At 43.9% G+C, this 22,089-nt stretch overlaps 1 protein-coding gene across 1 annotated transcript; it reads left to right on the forward strand.

The window, feature by feature from the left end:
• The first annotated feature begins 19,488 nt into the window (after positions 1-19,488).
• LOC115355375 (nuclear factor 7, ovary-like) lies at positions 19,489-21,125 on the forward strand. Its single transcript, XM_030046149.1, has one exon. It carries the CDS (start codon positions 19,489-19,491, stop codon positions 20,878-20,880), a length of 1,392 nt encoding a protein of 463 aa, XP_029902009.1. The 3' UTR covers positions 20,881-21,125.
• The last annotated feature ends 964 nt before the right edge of the window (positions 21,126-22,089 follow it).

A 22,089-nucleotide genomic window follows, 5' to 3' on the forward strand; every position in this document is an offset into this window, starting at 1 on the left:
TAAAAAATTCTGTCATTTATTGTTAAAATGTTGAATATATGTAAGTAAGAAGCTGAGAGAGTAATTTTTTTCATTTCCTGGCGAGGTCCAGAGTGTGTTGACGGTTAATAATCAGGGCTATTAAAAGTACTGATGTGTGGATTATGTGCCACCCTGTTGATGTGTGACCTTTAGAGCTGGAGTGAAGAGATCTGAATCGACTTTCCTAATTGGAAAGCCGACTCGGAGCGCCCGCCGTGCTGCATTTTAATTAGCGGGAAGTTTTCCAACTTTCCGATGTGTCTTGAACGCAGCGTGACACCCGGAACATTTGAGATGTTTCTAAAGAAATCCCGTCCGACCACGAGCCGCGTGGAGCTTCAGACTGCAGACTCAGCCTCTCACTGCTGCTTTAAGTTCAGAGCAAATCAGGTTTCTATACTGCTGCTGTACTTTAACACCTTAAAATGTTATGAAATGGACCCATTAAAAAAAATAGATAAGGGGTTTTGCATGGAAATATGGACCTAATACTAAAAAGCACCTAAAAAAAAAAAAAAAATCAATGTTACAGTATGTGATTTTAATGAGTCCCTGACTTAAGTCCTGGAACAGTCAATTAAAAGTTCTAACATCCTTCTTGGTATTTTACCTTTTAATTGAACACAATGTTATATCATTATTCCTGAATTATCCCTGAAAATCCTAAAATCCCTAAAAATTATTAAAGTTGTGAATTGGACCCGGTGAGCAAAATAATAAAATAAAATAAGCGCTTTTGCATGGAGATGTTGAACTGATACAAGAGTGCTATTTAAAAAAAAAAAAAAAAAAAAAAGTGCTGTTATGTCATTTTAAGTCCTTTACTTAAACAGTAATCCGAAAGTTGTTATGTTTCCTTTGGTTTTACCTCAATTTGATACATTTTTTATATCATTTTCCCTGAATTATCCCTAAAATGATACTTAAAACCTGCATCTTTAATGGAAGATAATATTTTCAGTGCGCTACATTTGATCTGATCGCTATTTTAAAGGGCATCCGAGTCGTTTGTCTTTGATTACATGAGACTGAGGTGTTCACTCTTCACATGTAGGACGTTTTCAGGAGTGTGGTTTGTTTTCAGGTAGAAACTGAGGACATGACTCACTGCTGAATCAAAGTTTAAAGCGAATCAAATGTTCCCACAGTTTTTTTTGTGTTTGTGTGTGTGTGTGTGTGTGTGTGTTGGGTGGTAGGAGGGGACTACCTGACAGGATGACAGCAGCAAAACAAAACACACCGCAACGCGTCCGGGTTATTAAAAAGCACACGGAGCATATGCTGCGACATATGCCGCCGCGTCCAGAGAGCCGAGCGCGACTCGCCGTCAGACTGCTTAACTCACTTTCCTGAGAGAAAAATAAATAAATAAATAAATAAATAGTTGAGTAAAAAAAAAAAAAAAAAAAAGCAGGCACATGGCGGCTGGTGGAAAACACATTAACCTTTTCTCAGAGTGAGGAGGAAGTGAAGGCACAGATGTGAGGGCGGCGGTGCATTCAGATGCTCAGAGCCGCAGCCTCTCCTGAGGTGCAACTCAAACAGGTTTTGTGCTTTTTTTTTTTTTTCCCCACAAACGCCCTTTCATCACTCTGAGCCTAATCATATCCCTGCATATCCACATAGGGGGCAATCCAGCCGACAATTGCAGGGAATGTAAAATTGCAATCAATAGGCGCAGCGGGCGATCCCCGGGGTCAGTTTACCGTTTCATTGGAGGAGCAGAGAGGCCTCCCAGCGAGCCGGCGCACTGAGGATCTCACACGCCGCCAAACGATCTGCCTCTTTTGGTAGACAAAGTGCCGTTTGGCCTCTCACTTTAGGGTCATATTTCAAATGTAAATTCGGCGTTGGGTGTCGGTGCGGCCGAGAAATGCCACAGCCCCGCCGTCTGCATTATTCAGGTGGGCCGGCAGACGCGAGCACAGTGGAGGATAAACCCACCTCAAGCCTCATATTTTTATTTGTAAAAAAGAGTCAACTGCTTTCTCTAGGCCTGTAAACCGTCACCGCATTAATTCATAGTACACATGATGGTTAATAGTGCCAGAATGATCAGAGTTACATGGTAATAAGGTCATAATGGTAATAATAACATGGGTTTGTCATTACACTTGCATGCGGTGTGAGTGTGCGCTGTGATTGGCCGGGTCTCTGCAGACACACACCAACACACACCTCCAGCTCAGAGGTGATGATGATTGTATGTTTTTTTTAAATGTGACTCCTTGTGAATGTACCTGCTGCTGTACTGCTGGAGGCTGAAGGAACGAAAACGGCTCAAATGCCGTCCAGCAGACACACAGGAGGTTGATTAGGAATTATTTGTGATAAGCAGGGCCGCCCCGCCCAACGTGCAGGGCACATGCTGTGTGGGGGGCCTCATGTTTTGTGCTGGGGGCCTCATGTTTTGTGTTGGGGGCCTCATGTGCTGGGGGCCTCATGTTTTGTGTTGGGGGCCTCATGTGCTGGGGGCCTCGTGTTTTGTGCTGCGTTGTGCTGGGGGCCTCATGTTGTGCCGGGGGCCTCGTGTTGTGCCAGGGGCCTCATGTTGCACCAGGGGTCTTGTGTTGCACCATGTTGTGTTGGGGGCCTCATCTGGTGCCGGGGGCCTCATGTTGCGCCAGGGGCCTCATGTTGCGCCAGGGGCCTCATGTTGTGCCGGGGGCCTCATGTTCCACCAGAGGCCTTATGTTGTGCCATGTTGTGTTGGGGGCCTCATGTTTTGTGCTGGGGGCCTCATGTGGTGCCGGGGGCCCCATGTTGCGCCGGGGGCCTCATGTTGCGCCAGGGGCCTCATGTTGCACCAGGGGCCTTGTGTTGCACCATCTTGTGTTGGGGGCCTCATAGGGGCCTCGTGTCGTTGTGCTGGGGGCCTCATGTCGTTGTGCTGGGGGCCTCATGTCATTGTGCCGGGGGCCTCGTGTTGTGCCGGGGGCCTCATGTCGTTGTGTTGGGGGCCTCATGCCATTGTGCCGGGGGCCTCGTGTTGTGCCGGGGGCCTCATGTCGTTGTGCCGGGGGCCTCATGTCGTTGTGTTGGGGGCCTCATGCCATTGTGCCGGGGGCCTCATGTTGTGCCGGGGGCCTCATGTCGTTGTGCCGGGGGCCTCATGTCGTTGTGTTGGGGGCCTCATAGGGGCCTCGTGTTGTGCCGGGGGCCTCATGTCGTTGTGCCGGGGGCCTCATGTTGTTGTGTTGGGGGCCTCATAGGGGCCTCGTGTTGTGCCGGGGGCCTCGTGTTGTGCCGGGGGCCTCATGTCGTTGTGCCGGGGGCCTCATGTTGTTGTGCTGGGGGCCTCATGTCGTTGTGCTGGGGGCCTCATGTCATTGTGCTAGGGGCCTCATGTTGCACCAGGGGCCTTGTGTTGCACCATCTTGTGTTGGGGGCCTCATAGGGGCCTCATGTCGTTGTGCTGGGGGCCTCGTGTTGTGTGGGGGGCCTCAATGCCACTAAAACACTTGGTTAAGGTGGGTTAGAGTTAGGGTTAGGGAACATGTCGGGGTTAAGAAAAAAAAATGATATCAGCAGATTAACGGTTAAGATTAATATCAGCTGACTAACCTCAGCGACCGACAAACCAACAACACCAAGCCTGGGGGGGTCGCCGGCTCAGGACATCCCGTTAGCTGACCCTCTCAGCCTCCGGCCTGCTTCCTCATGAAGAGTCCCTCAGGTAACGCAACACCACAGTGCTGTTCCTGACATGACCACTAGAGGGTGCTTTATCTTTAAACCTGACTACAGCCTGTAATGACCTCTGCTGCTGAAAGACTATCTTACTGTTACTAACTGACAGAGATGGGATCAAGTCACCCATGTGCATGTCTCAAGTAAGTCTCAAGTCTTAACCTTCAAGTCTCAAGTAAGTCCCAAGTAATTTTTTCTTGGGCAAGTCAAGTCAAGTCAAGTCACAGGTTATATCAAGTCAAGTCAAGTCACAGGTTATATCAAGTCAAGTCAAGTCAAGTCTTGTATAATAGATCAAGTGAAGTCCAAGTCAAGTCACATTATTACAATCTTACCTGCAGAATCCAGTCTTAATAAAGGGAAAATATAAGATATTAGTAACTATCAAATAATATTAGCGGCCAATTTAGTTAACCTGTTTAAAAAATATGACTTTTTGCTATATTGCTCTGTTTTATTGATCTGCTTTCCTAGTGTCAATCAGGCCCTACATGTCATGCACTAACTCACCAATAGTCAGTAAGAGACTATAAATCACACACAAACCATCTCGTACCCATGCTTGTATCAAGCTAACGCTAGCTAAGCTAACTATCGACTAACAGGATAATAGGCTATTAGCTCATTTACAAGCTCTTACTCGGCAGAATGACGGATCGCTGACATGATGATGACCGTCTGATATGAGGGGCGTGTCTCTCCAAAACGTAAGGTAGGTAGTGGAGAGGGCATGACTGATTGACAAAGTCGTTATCCAATCATTACAACACCATTCTTAACGTGCGCTCGTATACCGGGTAATATTACAGGCTAGAGATATTTATTTTATATTTTATATTCAAACTGAAAACATGAACAATCAAGTCATTCAAGTCATCGTGTCTCAAGTCGAGTCAAGTCCCAAGTCTTAAACTTCCAAGTCCAAGTCAAGTCTCAAGTTTTTTATTTTTTGTCAAGTCAAGTCACAAGTCATTAAAACAGCGACTTGAGTCGACTCAAGTCCAAGTCGCAATGACTCAAGTCCCCATCTCTGCTAACTGATGACCTCATTTAGTTTTTTATGCCAGATGTTTCGTGCTCTTATTAAAAATGATTATGTTAGGTGTCGTTTTGTTCTGCGCTGATTTTGTACAAGCTGTTGTCAGAAACAAACGTAATGTGCAGTAAAATATGTTTATGTCACCTTTAACGTAAGTAAGAACGCAGTTTAGCTGCATGGGGTCGCCATTTTTAGGAGACAACCCTGAGTTCATTTCTTATTTTGGTATCGATCTCTGCAAAAACTCCTGCTGGTTTGCTGCCATGTGTGTTTTTTTTTTGTTTTTTGTTTTTTTTTTGTCGGCTTATTAAGAAAAACTAAATAAAAAACACTCATATTAGCCCAGCAGTAACGAGGAGAAGCTGTGACTTAATTTTTTTTTAATTTTTAATTTTTAATTTTTTTGGATGTGAGAGCAGCGAGACAGGTCTGAGACAGGTCTGTATCTGCAGTCGTTGACAAGATAAAAATAAATCTTTTTTTTTTTTTTTTAAGAGGCATGAAGTCTTTTTTTTTTTTTCTCAGGTAAAGCGTGCTAAAGTGGGATCAATAAGGCGTTCCCGAGCGCGGCGAGGTGCTGTGTGCCGTCAGCTCTGCTCCGTCTGTCACACACAGACACACAAACCTGAGGCCCGACGGCGGCCGGCACGCGGGCGTTTTGCAAACGGCGCTCCAGTATCATTAACTTTACAGTAACGCTGCCATTATTGCAGCCATTAGTCTAAATTATTGACTCATAAAGCACGATTTCTGTCCACCCAGCGCCGGGTTTAATTTATATGTAAATGCGTTTGTTTCCTGTATATTATTTGTCAGCAGATCATCTTTTGGAATGAGACGTTTGGGAGATTTGGTTTGCGGGGATGTTGATTACAACGAGGAGAGCCAAGCAGCCTATTCTTATTTTCTTATTTTATTTTTTCATTTTTTGTCTCCAGCCTCCAGCTCAAACAGGAAGTCTTTTTTTTATACAGCTTTGACTGTTTTGATGGCCTGAAAATATCTTAAAACTCCCCCGACACGCCACCCTGCGTGATCGATTATTGATTGATAGAGTGTTCATGTTGCTGCTGCTCTTCATTTAAAGTGGTAATCTGCCAGGTACTTTTATTTTGGTGACAAGCGGTCACTATGCGCTTGTTGTTTTTTTTCCCCAGGGATCATTTTTTGATCGTTTCATCTGCCAAAAATCTGCTTCACCTGAGAGACATTTCTGCTTTCTGCCATCATCTCACTTAACAACATTTTGTGGATCGTTTGCCTATTTTTAATGATTTTTTTAAAAATAATTTTCAACATGAAAGCGTGACAAAAATGAAGTGAGATCACGCTCATTTGTGAATTTATTTCCTCAAAGGGAATTAGAGGTTTGTTCGTTGTCTGCTTGTAACGTGTCAATCACATTTCCTGCACGAATAAATCAAATTAAAAAAAAACAACAAAAAAAAGGCAACAAAGTCAAATCAAGGACGTGCATCACTTCCTGTGCAGCAGATGATTTTTTTTTTTATGTAAAAGCTGTAAATGTAAGAGTCTCCCTTCACTGTGTAACAAGGTTGAACTGCAGTCAAGCAACAGAAGGTGGCAAAACATGTTAATTAATGTAAAAGCGAAAATAAAAAAGGACTGTTACTCTGAAATGCTTTATCTACTGCAAGTTCGGCTTCTGCCTCCAGCTGTGAAAGTCGAAAAAAAATCCAAAAATTAATTCTCTTTTCAACTCGATATGGATTCCTGGTTTATTCAGTGATATATTTAATGAAGTCACTTGGTATTTGACAGTATTTCTGTGTTGCCGTGATCACATTCAGATGATCAGGAGCGGCGTGATGCAACATAAATAGTGACAGTCGTCTGAGCCGCCAGCGATTAAGGGTTTTTGAGAGGAAGTCGTCGTGCGTTTCATCTCAAAGCCGCTAAAAACAAAGTTGTCAGGCTTTGTGTTGCGGCGGCCTGACACAGACAAACAGGCGAGCGTGGCGCTTCTGTTTGAGCGGCGCCGACCTTTATTCTGCAGGAGGACTTTCTGCGGTTATTAATTTCACACAGACGCTCACAAACGACGCCAGAAGTAATCTCTCTCTCTGAAAGTGTGAGACCGTCTCTGATTTGATTCAGGTACACCGTGTGATCTTGGGATTACAAAGATATATCTGACTCTTTTCCCCCCTTTGCAGTGGTGTTATCCTCGTATTTGTGATCTTTTAAAGTTTCTTCTTGCTTGGTTTATTTTGGTGTAAACTCATGATGGAGCTGAACTGTACGGTGCGTTCTGAATATCAGATTCTGCTCCTGGAAGGACTTGTACATTTTATAAATTCACCCTGAAACACTATGAGATGTCAAGTTTGAGTTTACTTAAAGCCCCAAATCATTCTTTTAAGAGCCACAAGTCAGAAGGACACCCCGACTTAATCCACATTGTGAGCAGGAAAAAAAATCCCCCAAAAACCCAAAATGAAATGACAGAAAAGGGGAAGAAATCATGAGAAGGACCCAGCCCAGTCACCAGGGCTGGGTCCTTCCAAACTGAAGCTGAAATGTCCTGTTTTTAACTTTCGTGACGTACGTTGAAGTGGACACATGGCTCAGTCAGCAGGACCAAACGTCAGCTAGCTTTCATGTTTCCTAACAGTAACCAGGACCCTGTCCCAGCCTTAACCAAGCTCGTCCTGCTGTTGTTTGTCCCATCGTCCTGTTGTTGTTGGTCCTGTCCCGCTGTTGTTTGTCCTGTCCTGTTGTTGTTTGTCTTGTTGTCCTGTTGTTGTTTGTCTTGTCCTGCTTTGTTTGTCTTGTCCTGTTTTTGTTTGTTGTCCTGCTGTTGTTTGTCCTGTCCTACTGTTGTTTTTCCTGTCCCGCTGTTGTTTGTCCTGTCCTGCTGTTGTTTGTCCTGTCCTGTTGTTGTTTGTCCTGTCCTGTTGTTGTTTGTCTTGACGTCCTTCTGTTGTTTGTCCTGTCCCACTGTTGTTTGTCTTGTCGTCCTTCTGTTGTTTGTCCTGTCCTGTTGTTGTTTGTCCTGTCCTGCTGTTGTTTGTCTTGACGTCCTTCTGTTGTTTGTCCTGTCCTGTTGTTGTTTGTCTTGACGTCCTTCTGTTGTTTGTCCTGTCCTGTTGTTGTTTGTCCTGTCCTGCTGTTGTTTGTCCTGTCCTGCTGTTGTTTGTCCTGTCGTCCTTCTGTTGTTTGTCCTGTCCTGCTGTTGTTTGTCCTGTCCTGCTGTTGTTTGTCTTGTCGTCCTTCTGTTGTTTGTCCTGTCGTCCTGCTGTTGTTTGTCCTGTCCTGTTGTTGTTTGTCTTGACGTCCTTCTGTTGTTTGTCCTGTCCTGCTGTTGTTTGTCCTGTCCTGCTGTTGTTTGTCTTGTCGTCCTTCTGTTGTTTGTCCTGTCGTCCTGCTGTTGTTTGTCCTGTCCTGTTGTTGTTTGTCTTGACGTCCTTCTGTTGTTTGTCCTGTCCTGCTGTTGTTTGTCCTGTCCTGCTGTTGTTTGTCTTGTCGTCCTTCTGTTGTTTGTCCTGTCGTCCTGCTGTTGTTTGTCCTGTCCTGTTGTTGTTTGTCTTGACGTCCTTCTGTTGTTTGTCCTGTCCTGCTGTTGTTTGTCCTGTCGTCCTTCTGTTGTTTGTCTTGTCGTCCTTCTGTTGTTTGTCCTGTCCTGCTGTTGTTTGTCCTGTCGTCCTTCTGTTGTTTGTCCTGTCGTCCTTCTGTTGTTTGTCCTGTCCTGCTGTTGTTTGTCCTGTCCTGTTGTTGTTTGTCTTGACGTCCTTCTGTTGTTTGTCCTGTCCTGCTGTTGTTTGTCCTGTCCTGCTGTTGTTTGTCTTGTCGTCCTTCTGTTGTTTGTCCTGTCCTGCTGTTGTTTGTCTTGTCGTCCTGCTGTTGTTTGTCCTGTCGTCCTTCTGTTGTTTGTCCTGTCCTGCTGTTGTTTGTCCTGTCCTGTTGTTGTTTGTCTTGACGTCCTTCTGTTGTTTGTCCTGTCCTGCTGTTGTTTGTCCTGTCCTGCTGTTGTTTGTCCTGTCGTCCTGCTGTTGTTTGTCCTGTCCTGTTGTTGTTTGTCCTGTCGTCCTGCTGTTGTTTGTCCTGTCCTGTTGTTGTTTGTCCTGTCGTCCTTCTGTTGTTTGTCCTGTCCTGCTGTTGTTTGTCCTGTCCTGCTGTTGTTTGTCCTGTCGTCCTTCTGTTGTTTGTCCTGTCCTGCTGTTGTTTGTCCTGTCCTGTCCTGCTGTTGTTTGTCCTGTCCTGTTGTTGTTTGTCCTGTCGTCCTTCTGTTGTTTGTCCTGTCCTGCTGTTGTTTGTCCTGTCCTGCTGTTGTTTGTCCTGTCCTGCTGTTGTTTGTCCTGTCCTGTTGTTGTTTGTCTTGACGTCCTTCTGTTGTTTGTCCTGTCCTGCTGTTGTTTGTCTTGTCGTCCTTCTGTTGTTTGTCCTGTCGTCCTGCTGTTGTTTGTCCTGTCCTGTTGTTGTTTGTCTTGACGTCCTTCTGTTGTTTGTCCTGTCCTGCTGTTGTTTGTCCTGTCGTCCTTCTGTTGTTTGTCCTGTCGTCCTGCTGTTGTTTGTCCTGTCGTCCTTCTGTTGTTTGTCCTGTCGTCCTGCTGTTGTTTGTCCCGTCCTGTTGTTGTTTGTCTTGACGTCCTTCTGTTGTTTGTCCTGTCGTCCTTCTGTTGTTTGTCCTGTCGTCCTGCTGTTGTTTGTCCTGTCGTCCTTCTGTTGTTTGTCCTGTCCTACTGTTGTTTGTCCTGTCCTGTTGTTGTTTGTCTTGACGTCCTTCTGTTGTTTGTCCTGTCCTGCTGTTGTTTGTCTTGACGTCCTTCTGTTGTTTGTCCTGTCCTGCTGTTGTTTGTCTTGTCGTCCTTCTGTTGTTTGTCCTGTCGTCCTTCTGTTGTTTGTCCTGTCCTGTTGTTGTTTGTCTTGACGTCCTTCTGTTGTTTGTCCTGTCCTGCTGTTGTTTGTCTTGTCGTCCTTCTGTTGTTTGTCCTGTCGTCCTGCTGTTGTTTGTCCTGTCGTCCTTCTGTTGTTTGTCCTGTCCTGTTGTTGTTTGTCTTGACGTCCTTCTGTTGTTTGTCCTGTCCTGCTGTTGTTTGTCCTGTCCTGCTGTTGTTTGTCTTGTCGTCCTTCTGTTGTTTGTCCTGTCCTGCTGTTGTTTGTCCTGTCCTGCTGTTGTTTGTCTTGACGTCCTTCTGTTGTTTGTCCTGTCCTGCTGTTGTTTGTCCTGTCCTGCTGTTGTTTGTCTTGTCGTCCTTCTGTTGTTTGTCCTGTCCTGCTGTTGTTTGTCTTGTCGTCCTTCTGTTGTTTGTCCTGTCCTGCTGTTGTTTGTCTTGTCGTCCTTCTGTTGTTTGTCCTGTCCTGTTGTTGTTTGTCTTGACGTCCTTCTGTTGTTTGTCCTGTCCTGCTGTTGTTTGTCTTGTCGTCCTTCTGTTGTTTGTCCTGTCGTCCTGCTGTTGTTTGTCCTGTCGTCCTTCTGTTGTTTGTCCTGTCCTGTTGTTGTTTGTCTTGACGTCCTTCTGTTGTTTGTCCTGTCCTGCTGTTGTTTGTCCTGTCCTGCTGTTGTTTGTCTTGTCGTCCTTCTGTTGTTTGTCCTGTCCTGCTGTTGTTTGTCTTGTCGTCCTTCTGTTGTTTGTCCTGTCCTGCTGTTGTTTGTCCTGTCCTGCTGTTGTTTGTCTTGTCGTCCTTCTGTTGTTTGTCCTGTCCTGCTGTTGTTTGTCCTGTCCTGTTGTTGTTTGTCTTGACGTCCTTCTGTTGTTTGTCCTGTCCTGCTGTTGTTTGTCTTGTCGTCCTTCTGTTGTTTGTCCTGTCATCCTGCTGTTGTTTGTCCTGTCGTCCTTCTGTTGTTTGTCCTGTCCTGCTGTTGTTTGTCCTGTCCTGCTGTTGTTTGTCTTGTCCTGTTGTTGTTTGTCTTGTTGTCCTGCTTTGTTTGTCCTGTCCTGTTGTTGTTTGTTGTTCTGCTTTGTTTATCCTGTCCTGTCGTTGTTTGGCCTGTCCTGCTGTTGTTTGTCTTGTCCTGTTGTTGTTTGTCTTGTCGTCCTGCTTTATTTGTTCTGTCGTCCTGCTTTATTTGTCCTGTCGTCCTGCTTTGTTTGTCGTGTCCCGCTGTTGTTTGTCTTGTCCTGTTGTTGTTTGTCTTGACGTCCTTCTGTTGTTTGTCCTGTCCTGCTGTTGTTTGTCTTGTCGTCCTTCTGTTGTTTGTCTTGTCGTCCTTCTGTTGTTTGTCCTGTCCTGCTGTTGTTTGTCCTGTCGTCCTGTTGTTGTTTGTCTTGTCCTGCTGTTGTTTGTCTTGTCCTGTTGTTGTTTGTCTTGTTGTCCTGCTTTGTTTGTCCTGTCCTGTTGTTGTTTGTTGTTCTGCTTTGTTTATCCTGTCCTGTCGTTGTTTGGCCTGTCCTGCTGTTGTTTGTCTTGTCCTGTTGTTGTTTGTCTTGTCGTCCTGATTTATTTGTTCTGTCGTCCTGCTTTATTTGTCCTGTCGTCCTGCTTTGTTTGTCGTGTCCCGCTGTTGTTTGTCTTGTCCTGTTGTTGTTTGTCCTGTCGTCCCGCTGTAGTTTGTCCTGTTGCCCTGCTGTAGTTTGTTGTAAACTTGGCCTGCAAAGCCCTTTGGAGCCTGTAATCAGGGATTTTGGCCTTTAGAAAAACTTGAATTTGGACTTTGAGAGGCAGATCTTTAACTAAAGTGCACAATGCTCACCTTTTCTGATTGGATGAGGATGGAGATTTCTTCTCACAAAGAAGAAATCTCACGTTATCCAGTTGTTTGAGAGGAATTTTGGGGAATTCTGGAAACAGAGGAAGTGGACGAGGCGGGTTCAGTAAAAGAGCGTTAAACTCGACCCCCGAACTCCTGCGAGTCACCAACCGTCATACATCGACATCTGACACTGGAAGAGCACCTGCGGTCGGATTCTCCCTTTTATATCCAGAAATGGCTGTTTTCTTTTCACTCTCTCACTGCACGGAAGTTTCCCAGAGATCTAATGGGCCCCATTATTGACGTGGACGGTGATTTACCAAAAGGAAAAGCACTCTAACAGCAGCTCAAAGTAGATAGATAGATAGATAGATAGATAGATAGATAGATACTTTATTCATCCCAAAGGAAATTCACAAGTCACAATTCACAAGTAGCTGCCAACCAAACTGTGTTCTGCACCGCCGAGTAGTTAAGTTTTATTCTGCTCACAACCATAACTGAGGAGATTTTTTCCCCTTGCTCCTCCATGTGCGAAACTACTGCACACACAGGGGTTGGCTCCATCTAGTGGCACAAACCAATACTGCAGGACCTTTCTAATGCTGCAAAGGTTATTTAAATCATTGGTATTGACAAAATATGCGCCATAAGAGAATGCTCATTTTTGCAAAGGAATCTTGAGACAAATTAACCATTCAAGCAGGGGCGGCTGGCCCATAGTGGGTGATAGTGCCCAGTATATGTTAAATAATAATTTAACATATTGTAAAATTATTATCAATTTCTGATAAATCAAAAATCTGTGTGGATCGTTTGTGTAGGACAGTCTGAAGATGCTCTGTAGCAAGTTTGGTGACATTTGAGCAAAAATTGTGGGAGGAGATAGGTTTAAGAAGTTTTACAGTTTAAAAAAAAAAAACAGAATGATGGATTTCATAATTTTTAATAGGTTTAAATGTACAAAGGTTTCTTCAGTATTGGGGCTACATTTTGGTGAAAGTTGCAAAGCTGTAGCACATATGGTTGATTTGTTATGAATTTTCAAAGTTTTGAAATTTAGAGGCTTGCTGTAGCGCCACCATCAGGACTATTGGCTTGAGTTTGCAGCTGAGGTAATCTGGCATGGGAAGTAGGACTTCTTCTTCAGAAGAAGAAGAAGAAGAATGAAGAAGAAGAAGCAGAGAAACACACGAGGGGAAGGGCAAGTGACCTGAAATGAGAGAAGAGTTAAATTTCAAAATAAAACAGGAAGTCATGAGACAACACAAAACAAAACACGACATAACACCACACACCTTATTCCACATAAAACATAGCAGCAAACTATAAAATATGAATCTGTTATCGCATTAAAAAGTCTGGAAAAATAACTGTGATTGTCAAAACCAAATTCATGTGTTTTTTCTTTGTGTGTGTGTGTGTGTGTGTGTGTGTGTGTGTGTGTGTGTGTTATATGTTTCATAGACACATGGAATACCACAAAAAATCATTTTCTAAACATATGTCAGAAATAGCAGCATCACCTTGTGTTCATCCTTCAGTATATCAACATCTCTCTGATGATCTAACGATATCTTTGATATTTCTATTTGGATTCAAACTCTAAAGAACCAAATCAAACACAAGTTCACGAGTTCAGAAGCAGCAACGTGGAACGAGGCTTTGCTCTGATCTGTTGCAGTAAAGGCCCATTCATACCCTTTTTTCGTCCGTCTGTCCGTCCTCTACGTGTATACACTTCATACCTCCGTACGTCTTTTGTGTTGGCGTGCGCGTTAGCACAACACTTCCTCTAGATGGCAGTGCCGAGCGCCAATAAAACGGCATTTATAAAACACGGCGACTGTGGAAGAAGTTCTTTTATTGTATTTGCTCCGCAAACGTAAAAAAAAAAAAAAAAAAAAAAAAAAACACATATCGGTGGAACGTGAGGCCACTAAAACCTCAGCTGCCCCTTCAATGGGGAGTTTTGGTGTTTGGTGCTGCCAATGCGGGAAATGGATGATGAGCGGCATTTCCAGTATTTCAGGATGTCTGCCCCAACTTTCGACAAGTTAAAAAAAACAAAACAAACAAACAAACAAAAAAAAAACTTTTGACAAGTTGCAACACCACGCTCCATTTTTAAATGCCTTTGCAGATCTTCTTCGTGACTCTGGTGATTTGATGACAATGTGAACTATAAACTCAATACTGCCCCCACGTTGGTATTGCTCCGTTTCGTCCGTAATCGTAAGCCCCCCCGCTTCGTGCAAAATGACGGACGAAATGATCAGACAGGACGGATGAAATGCTCCGTCCATCTCCGTTTCCGTCTTTTACGTAGGGTATGAATGGGCCTTAAATGGACGAGATACGGCTCAGGCTGACCCAGCAGGGAGAGATCAGACACTGTGGCGTTCTCATCCTAACAGAGAGTGGCTCCATGAAAACATACCAGATGAGGCTTTAACACTGGACGGGCGGAGCCTGTTCCGGGCCGACAGAACACAAGTCTCTGGTAAGACGAGAGGGGGCGGGCTCTGTGTATACATCAATGATGCTTGGTGCTCAGGTGCAGTCAGAGTGGATGGAAAATGTTCACCTGATATTGAGTTTTTACTGCTCAGATGTCGGCCATATTACCTGCCAAGAGAATTCACCAGTGTGTTTGTTGCTGCTGTTTACATTCCACCGGATGCAAATTCAAAAAATGCACTCCAGGAATTATATGATGTCATCAGCAGCCAGATGGCAAAACAGCCAGATGCTGTTATTATTGTTTCTGGGGATTTTAATCAAACAGACCTCAGAACTGTTCTGCCAAGATTCCACCAGCACGTCCACATCCCCACCAGAGGAAACAACACACTGGACCACGTCTACACCAATGTTCCTGGCAGCTACAGAGCCCTCTCTTGTCCTCATTTTGGCCAGTCATACCACATCTCCCTGCTTCTCCTGCCTACCTACATCCAGCTGACAAAAAGGGTCAAACCAACTGTAAAAACAGTTAAAGTGTGGACAGATGAAGCTGCAGCGGCTCTACAGGACTGTTTTGAATGCACGGACTGGCAGATGTTCAGGGATGCTGCTACCCAGGAGAACCATATTGACCTTGAAGAATACGCATCATCAGTGACATCATACATCAGCAAATGTGCTGATGATGTGTTTAAAAACAAGGACAGTTAAATCATTCCCTAATGAGAAAGCCTGGATGAATGGAGAAGTGAGAGCTCTATGTAGAGCATAAAAAGCTGCCTTCAAGTCAGGTGACAAAGAAGCCTACAACACTGCCAGAGCAAAACTGAAAGCTGGCATCAAGGAGGCAAAGCGAAGGCATCAGCAGAGACTGGAGAGAGACCTCAACACCAACAACAGCAAAGACTTGTGGCAGGCGGTCAAAAATGTGACAGGCTACAAAAGCAGGAGCGCTCCCATCATGTGTGAGGCCACGTTACCAGACGAGCTAAACACATTTTATGCTCGCTTTGACCTCCTCAACAGAGAGTCAGCTGTAAAGTCTACTCCGCCTCCAGAGGACCGGCCACTGTCAGTATCCACAGTGGATGTGAGGAAAGTCCTGCTGAAAGTGAATATGAGTAAAGCTGCTGGGCCTGACAACATCCCTGGCCGTTTACTAAAAACATGTGCCAACCAGCTAGTAGATGTCATTACCGACATTTTCAACATATCACTGTCACAGGAGAGTGTTCCCACCTGCTTCAAGACAGCCACCATCATGCCTGTGCCTAAAAAGTCCGCAGTGTCTAATCTAAATGACTACCGCCCTGTGGCACTCACCCCCATCCTGATGAAGTGCTTTGAGAAACTGGTTCTCCAGCACATAAAGAACAACATCCCTGCCAGTCTGGACCCTCAGCAGTTTGCATTCAGAACCAACAGATCCACAGAGGATGCCATCTCCACTGCTCTCCACTCAGTCTTCACTCACCTGAAGAAAAGCAACACCTACACCAGAATGCTGTTTGTTGATTTCAGCTCAGCTTTCAACACAATCTCCCCCATGAAGCTGATTGGAAAACTGAACACTCTGGGCATCAGTACCACTCTCTGCAACTGGATACTGGACTTCCTCACAAACAGACCCCAGTCAGTTCGGATTGGCAGTCTCTCCTCCTCCACTCTAGTGCTCAACACCGGAGCGCCCCAGGGCTGTGTGCTCAGCCCCCTCCTGTTCACGCTGTACACCCACGACTGCAACCCCCGACATGGAGAGAACTCTATTGTGAAGTTCGCGGATGACACCACCATCATCGGCCGGATTTCCAACAATGATGAGTTTTCATATCGGGAGGAAATCAACCATCTTGCAAAATGGTGCACAGACAACAACCTTCTGCTCAACATCAGCAAAACCAAAGAGCTGATAGTTGATTTTCGAAAAAAAGAGGCAAAGACACACAACCCTGTCTACATCAATGGAGCTGAGGTGGAGCAAGTGAGCAGTTTTAAGTTCCTGGGAATCAACATAACAGAGAACCTAACATGGACTTCACATATCTCTGCCCTGGTTAAAAAAGCCCAGAAACGGCTGTATTTCTTAAGGAAACTTAAGAAAGCAAAATTCCCACGCCAAGTTCTTGTCAGCTTCTACAAAGGAGCGATTGAAAGCATCCTGACTGGAAACATCACAAACTGGCATGGGATGTGCACGGCCCAGGACAAGAAGACTCTGCAACGAGTGATAAAAACTGCCCAAAACATCATTGGTACCCATCTACCAAGCATCAGTGATATCGGGGAGGTGAGGTGCCTGCGCAGAGCCAAAAAGATCCTAAAAGACAACACCCACCCCAGCCACAGCCTGTTCACCCTGCTGCCATCAGGCAAAAGATACAGAAGTATCCGCTGCCGTACCACCAGACTACAGAGCAGCTTCTTCCCTCAGGCTGTGAGACTACTAAATGCACCATCTGCACTCCTCCATGTTTAATAATTTTATTTTCTATACAATCAATTAATCAGTCAAGAGGGAACCACACTTTAATTTCATTATACAACCTGTTGTATAATGACAAATAAACTTCCTTGTATCCTTGTATCCTTGTAAACTGCTGACATGAGCTCCGCCCCTCACCTGACTCACCTGAGACAAACCAGGAAACAGGCTGTCATTCTTCCACTGCTCAGTGACAAGACACACACACACACACACACACACACACACACACACACACACGGAGATGGACGATAAGATTCATTTTGGACTTAACCCACGACTTCCACTGAGGGAGGAACTACAGGAGGAATACTGGGAACACTGGGAATACTGGACCTCCAACCTGCTGCTGACTCCTCACTGAATCAAAGTTTTAGAAAAGCCACGACTCAAAGTGACTCTAAAGTGAAAGGAACTTCCAGGGAACTTTCCAGAGCGGGGAGTGTTACCACGAATGACTGACTGGCATCCAGTGTGACCGGTCTGCCTGGTGAGTTTTTGTTCGGACTTTTCAAATTTAACCCTTCAAATGGGCAGTCAGGCAGCACACAAAGGCTATAACTCTGCTTCTTTTTGTTGTTTATTTATCAACAAAACACACAGGTTATAAACCTAGAAAAATAAGGGAAAAAGCAATCACAATACTTTCTTTTCAGTGACCAAACATTATATTATATTACTAATAAACTAATAAACGAATGCAATGTACTATTTGAAAGTATTGAAAATATTATTATTGTTATTATTATTATTATTATTATTGTCATGATAAAGGAGCAAGTTATATGCTGAGTAACAATGATAACTCAATCCACAACAACAATAACAATAAGAATTCAACAAGCCTGCACTGGTTCAGCAGCAGGTTAAAAAAAAACTACATTACCCATAATCATTAGCGCTCACAGAGCATGCACACACGGTCCTATAGAGACACCGCGGCAAAATCAAACACCGTTTGTCATGAATGAATCAAGTGTGAATAAACAAATGCCGACACAGCGCGGTAACGCTCACAATCACAAACATGTCCTAAGGCCAAACAAAAAAAAACTTTGGGTTCCGGTTCCTTGTCATTTAAGGGCATGCATAGGTCAGGAACTTATTTTATTTTATTTTTTATTTTATTTAGCATTATAGGGACGGGTAGTGGGGGATTTATTTTATTTCATTTATTCATGGGAAGGATGGGTAGGTAGGGATTTTATTTTAGTTTATTCTTTTTTTTATTTTAGGAGGCAATGCTTGGGTTGCATTTTAAATATAATTATTTCAATATTTGCATAAATTACCACCTTTTTAACGGACGGAGCAGCGTTATTACTAGCAGAGTAGGGTTAGGGTTAGGGTTAGGGTTAGGGTTTGATTCCGATTCACAAGATTCAGAATCAGTTATCACGATTTCATCTGATTCAATTCGATCCAATATTGATTTGGTTAGTTTTATTAAAAAGCACTTTGAGCTGTTACTGAATTACATGCCTGTCTAGTTATGCAACACATTAATACTTGTATTATATTGTGTCATTTGACAACAAATTAATATAGGTATTGATAATTAAAATGGCTGTAAGACTGGCAAAAATGGCTAGGACCACCTTTTGTTGCCCACAGGAGACATGATGCTCAAACACTTGGTATGTTGTGTTAGTGTGTGTTTATGAGTTGTAGAACATAATAAATTATCTTGCAGGAGTAGATGTTTACCAGTAAGCTTGACTCCAATAATTTAACAATATGTTTAATTATTATTTGTTTTAAAAATGTAAATTACTTATCAAACAGACCTAACTATTCAACTACCAATGACTGAGCAGTAGTATGCATGTGATAACATAGATAAGTAAAAAAAAAAAATAATAATAATAAGCCAAAGTGATACCTCTTCTCTGAATAGACAAGCTAAGCCAGTGTGCTGCTGTTAGTCAGTGAAAATAGAGCAGAGTGGAAACTCTTCGCTTTGTTACACAATCTTTGTCAGTGCGCTGCTGTAGCTGGAAAGTTTCTCTGCCTTTTGGACTCATACGGTGCAGGTGCCGGTGCAGGTGTTGTAATGTTTTTCTTGGTGGTGCAGGTGCAGGTGTTGTAATGTTTTTCTTGGTGGTGCAGGTGCAGGTGTTGTAATGTTTTTCTTGGTGGTGCAGGTGCAGGTGAAACGACTGGAGGGGTTGTGCCTCCCAGATTTGCTTCCCTCCATGTAATTTTCCCCAGACATACGTTCATATTCCACACAAATGGGAATTTAAATGAGATCGATTCAAAATCGGAGGATCGGTCTTTTCAACACAGGTCTAACCTGAAGTCAAATACACCCATCACACCCACCGCCATAGAGCCAGGCTCCTCTGTGGGGGCAGCAGGCAAACATGACGGATCCCCCGTCATGTTTGCCTGCTGCCCTTTTAAATCTCCAATGGCACTGTTTCACCTCTTTCACTACATCTGCAAAGGTTTTCTCTTGTAGTCGGATTATTTTCGCTGGTGGTTTGTGAGGACAAATCACACACACACACACACACACACACCGTGTGGAAGTCCATTCTTTCCAGTGCTGTCGGTGGCGCGTGATTCCATGAAGTTATTTTCCGAAGTTACGCGAGAACATCACAAATAAGGAGAGTGCAACATACATCAAAATAAAAGCCCTGCTTAACTTTTGACCAATGCCAACAAGGTCACACTCGGTCACATAGTGCATTTATTTTATTTTTTCTTTTATTTTTACACAGAGGCCAATAAAATAACCTGACTCGGGGGTTAAATGGGACACTCGGTTGGGAACCGGAACCCAGAGTTTTTTATTGTCTGGCCTGAGTCTAAAAATAAACTGTGAGAGCAGTCGGCAGCTATCGGGATGAGAGTTTAGTGAGTTTACATTCCGACGGTGATGTGCGCTCCTGATGAAGGCTGGTTTGTGTATGAATGAAAAGCATGACTACACACCATTTTTAAAGCCGACCATGTGCCAACTGAGCATGCTCACAAACACGCCATGGTAACAGGAAGAGTAGAAGTGAAGGAAATGAAATGCAACTTAAAAAATCTAATGAGTAGCATTCATTTCCCTATTAAATGAAATTATTTTAACTCATGAAACCAAAGTCTTAACAGTTTTTCTCTTCACTCAGAGACAAAATGGCTTCCACATCAGAGGAGGATCTCTGCTGTCCTGTCTGCCATGACGTCTTTAAAGATCCTGTGGTCCTGTCATGTAGCCACAGCTTCTGTAAAGCCTGTCTGCAGAGATGGTGGACAGAGAAACCAACAAGAGACTGTCCAGTTTGTAAGAGAAGATCTTCTAGGAGTGATCCACCTGTTAGCTTGGTGCTGAAGAACCTGTGTGAGGCCTTCTTACTGCAGAGAGACCAGAGAGCTTCAGCAGGGTCGGAGCTCCTCTGCAGTCTGCACTCTGAGAAACTCAGGCTCTTCTGTCTGGACCATCAGCAGCCGGTGTGTCTCGTCTGTCTGCATTCAGAAAAACACACCGACCACAAGTTCAGACCCATCGACGAAGCTGCAAAAACTCACAAGGAGGAACTTCAGGAATCACTGAAGCCCTTACAGGAGAAACTGGAGCTCTTTAATGAAGTCAAAGGAAAGTGTAATCAAACAGCAGAGCACATTAAGGTCCAGGCCCGACGCACAGAGAGGCAGATTAAGGAGCAGTTTAAGAAGCTTCGCCAGTTTCTCCAAGAGGAAGAGGAGGCCAGGATCGCCGCTCTGAGGGAGGAAGAGGAGCAGAAGAGTCGGACGATGAAGGAGAAGACGGAGGCTCTGAGCAGAGAGATAGCAGCCCTTTCAGACACAATCAGAGCCACAGAGAAGGACCTGAGAGCTGAAGACGTCTCATTCCTGCTCAACTACAAGGCTACAGTGGAGAGAGTCCAGCGCCCCCTGCTGGAGGATCCACAGCTGCTCTCAGGAGCTCTGATAGACGAGGCCAAACACCTGGGCAACCTGAGCTTCACCGTCTGGGACAAGATGAAGGAGGTGGTCTCCTACACTCCTGTGGTTCTGGACCCCAACACTGCACATCCAAGACTCTTCCTGTCTAAAGATCTGACCAGTGTGAGAGGAGGACAGAGACAGAAACTTCCTGACAATCCAGAGAGAATTACATACTGCGCTGTTCTGGGACCTGAGGGCTTCAACTCAGGGACTCACAGCTGGGATGTTGAGGTTGGAGACAATACATTCTGGTACCTGGGTGTGATAGAAGAGTCTGTCCAGAGGAAGGGAGACATACAATCTGGATTATGGAGAATATGGTTCTATGGAGGTAAATACAAAGCACGCTCCCCATCAGGTCCAGTCACTGATCTCCCAGTTCAGAAGAAGCTCCAGAGGGTCAGAGTTCATCTGGACTGGAACAGAGGACAGCTGACATTCTCTGATCCTGATACTAACACACACATACACACCTTCACACACACTTTCACTGACAGGCTGTTTCCAATCATTAACACCTCAGGCACACTGAAGATTTTACCAGTGAAGGTCTCTGTGACAGTGGAACAGCACCGATAGAAATAGATGACATCAATAACAACAACAAAATTATAACATCAAAAAATGTAGAAAGAAAGAAAGAAAGAAAGAAAGAAAGAACGAAAGAAAAATAAATGTCAAAGCAGTAAAAATGAGATTATAGGCAGAAACACATCAGAAAGGCGAACAAATCACAGCCCAAAGTGGTGAAATGCATCAATATTAATTCATACTAACAACATTCAAATGAATAAAATAATTTTGCTTTCGCTCAAAACTTTTTTTGTACATTTTTAAAAATTTTTAACAGAAAAATATGAGGTTGATTCATTGTCACCAATCTGATGTTTAAATTGTGTGGGAAGAGACAACAACATGGGATTTTGCTCCCATCAAAAAGGGGGGGGGGGACATGTTTAGCCATGTTGGTCATACCAATCGATTGACAATCCTTACAACTTATTTCTCATTGAAAAGGGGACTAATCAGGCTTTACAACGGTATAAAAGACAACACCAATCAGTTTTGTTAAATGGGAGAAATGATCAACTGAAAAAATGTTTCAGGGGATTTTCTCCAAAAAAAAATTGGTCGCTTCACACACAATTACCGGTGTCACTCATTCCAGAAATGCAGGATCCTTACAAGTTATATCTCACTGGAAAGAGGACGAATCAGGCTTTACAACGGTATAAGATACAACACTATTGGGTATAAATAAAGGGGAGAAATTATAGACTGAAAAAGCAGTGCAGAACTTTTTTTGCCTCGTTTATATCGTCTTAATTACGAGAAATACAGTTTTCCCCCTGATTCTTTACTCAAGTTTAACTTTTGCTATATTTTTCCCAGCAGTTTAATTTGATTTTCTTATGATAAATAGTGGAAAATTGATTTTTTTCTTTAATGACAGAAAAGCTGTATTTATAATGACAGAAGTTCTATATTTAAAAGGTCAGATCACTGATGCTGGATCAGATTTCTTGTGTAGAAATGCTTCACTGCGACTCCTCATTTTGCTGCAACATGCACACCATCCTGGACTTCAGTGATCTGTTGTCCATTAAAAAAAGGACCATCATTTTAATGTGCTGTCAATCATTTTCTCAGGTTGGGTGTCATTTAATTCAAAAGGTGGACACATCAGTTGGTTTCAAATTGTGTGTAATGTTGCTGATTTAGGCTTTGAAGCTTTCTTTACTGTTGCTCTCATTGTTTTGTGGCTTTGTGATAGATCATCTGTTAAAT

Source organism: Myripristis murdjan, chromosome 23, assembly GCF_902150065.1.
Source record: "Myripristis murdjan chromosome 23, fMyrMur1.1, whole genome shotgun sequence".
In the NCBI taxonomy this organism is placed as follows: Eukaryota; Metazoa; Chordata; class Actinopteri; order Holocentriformes; family Holocentridae; genus Myripristis; species Myripristis murdjan.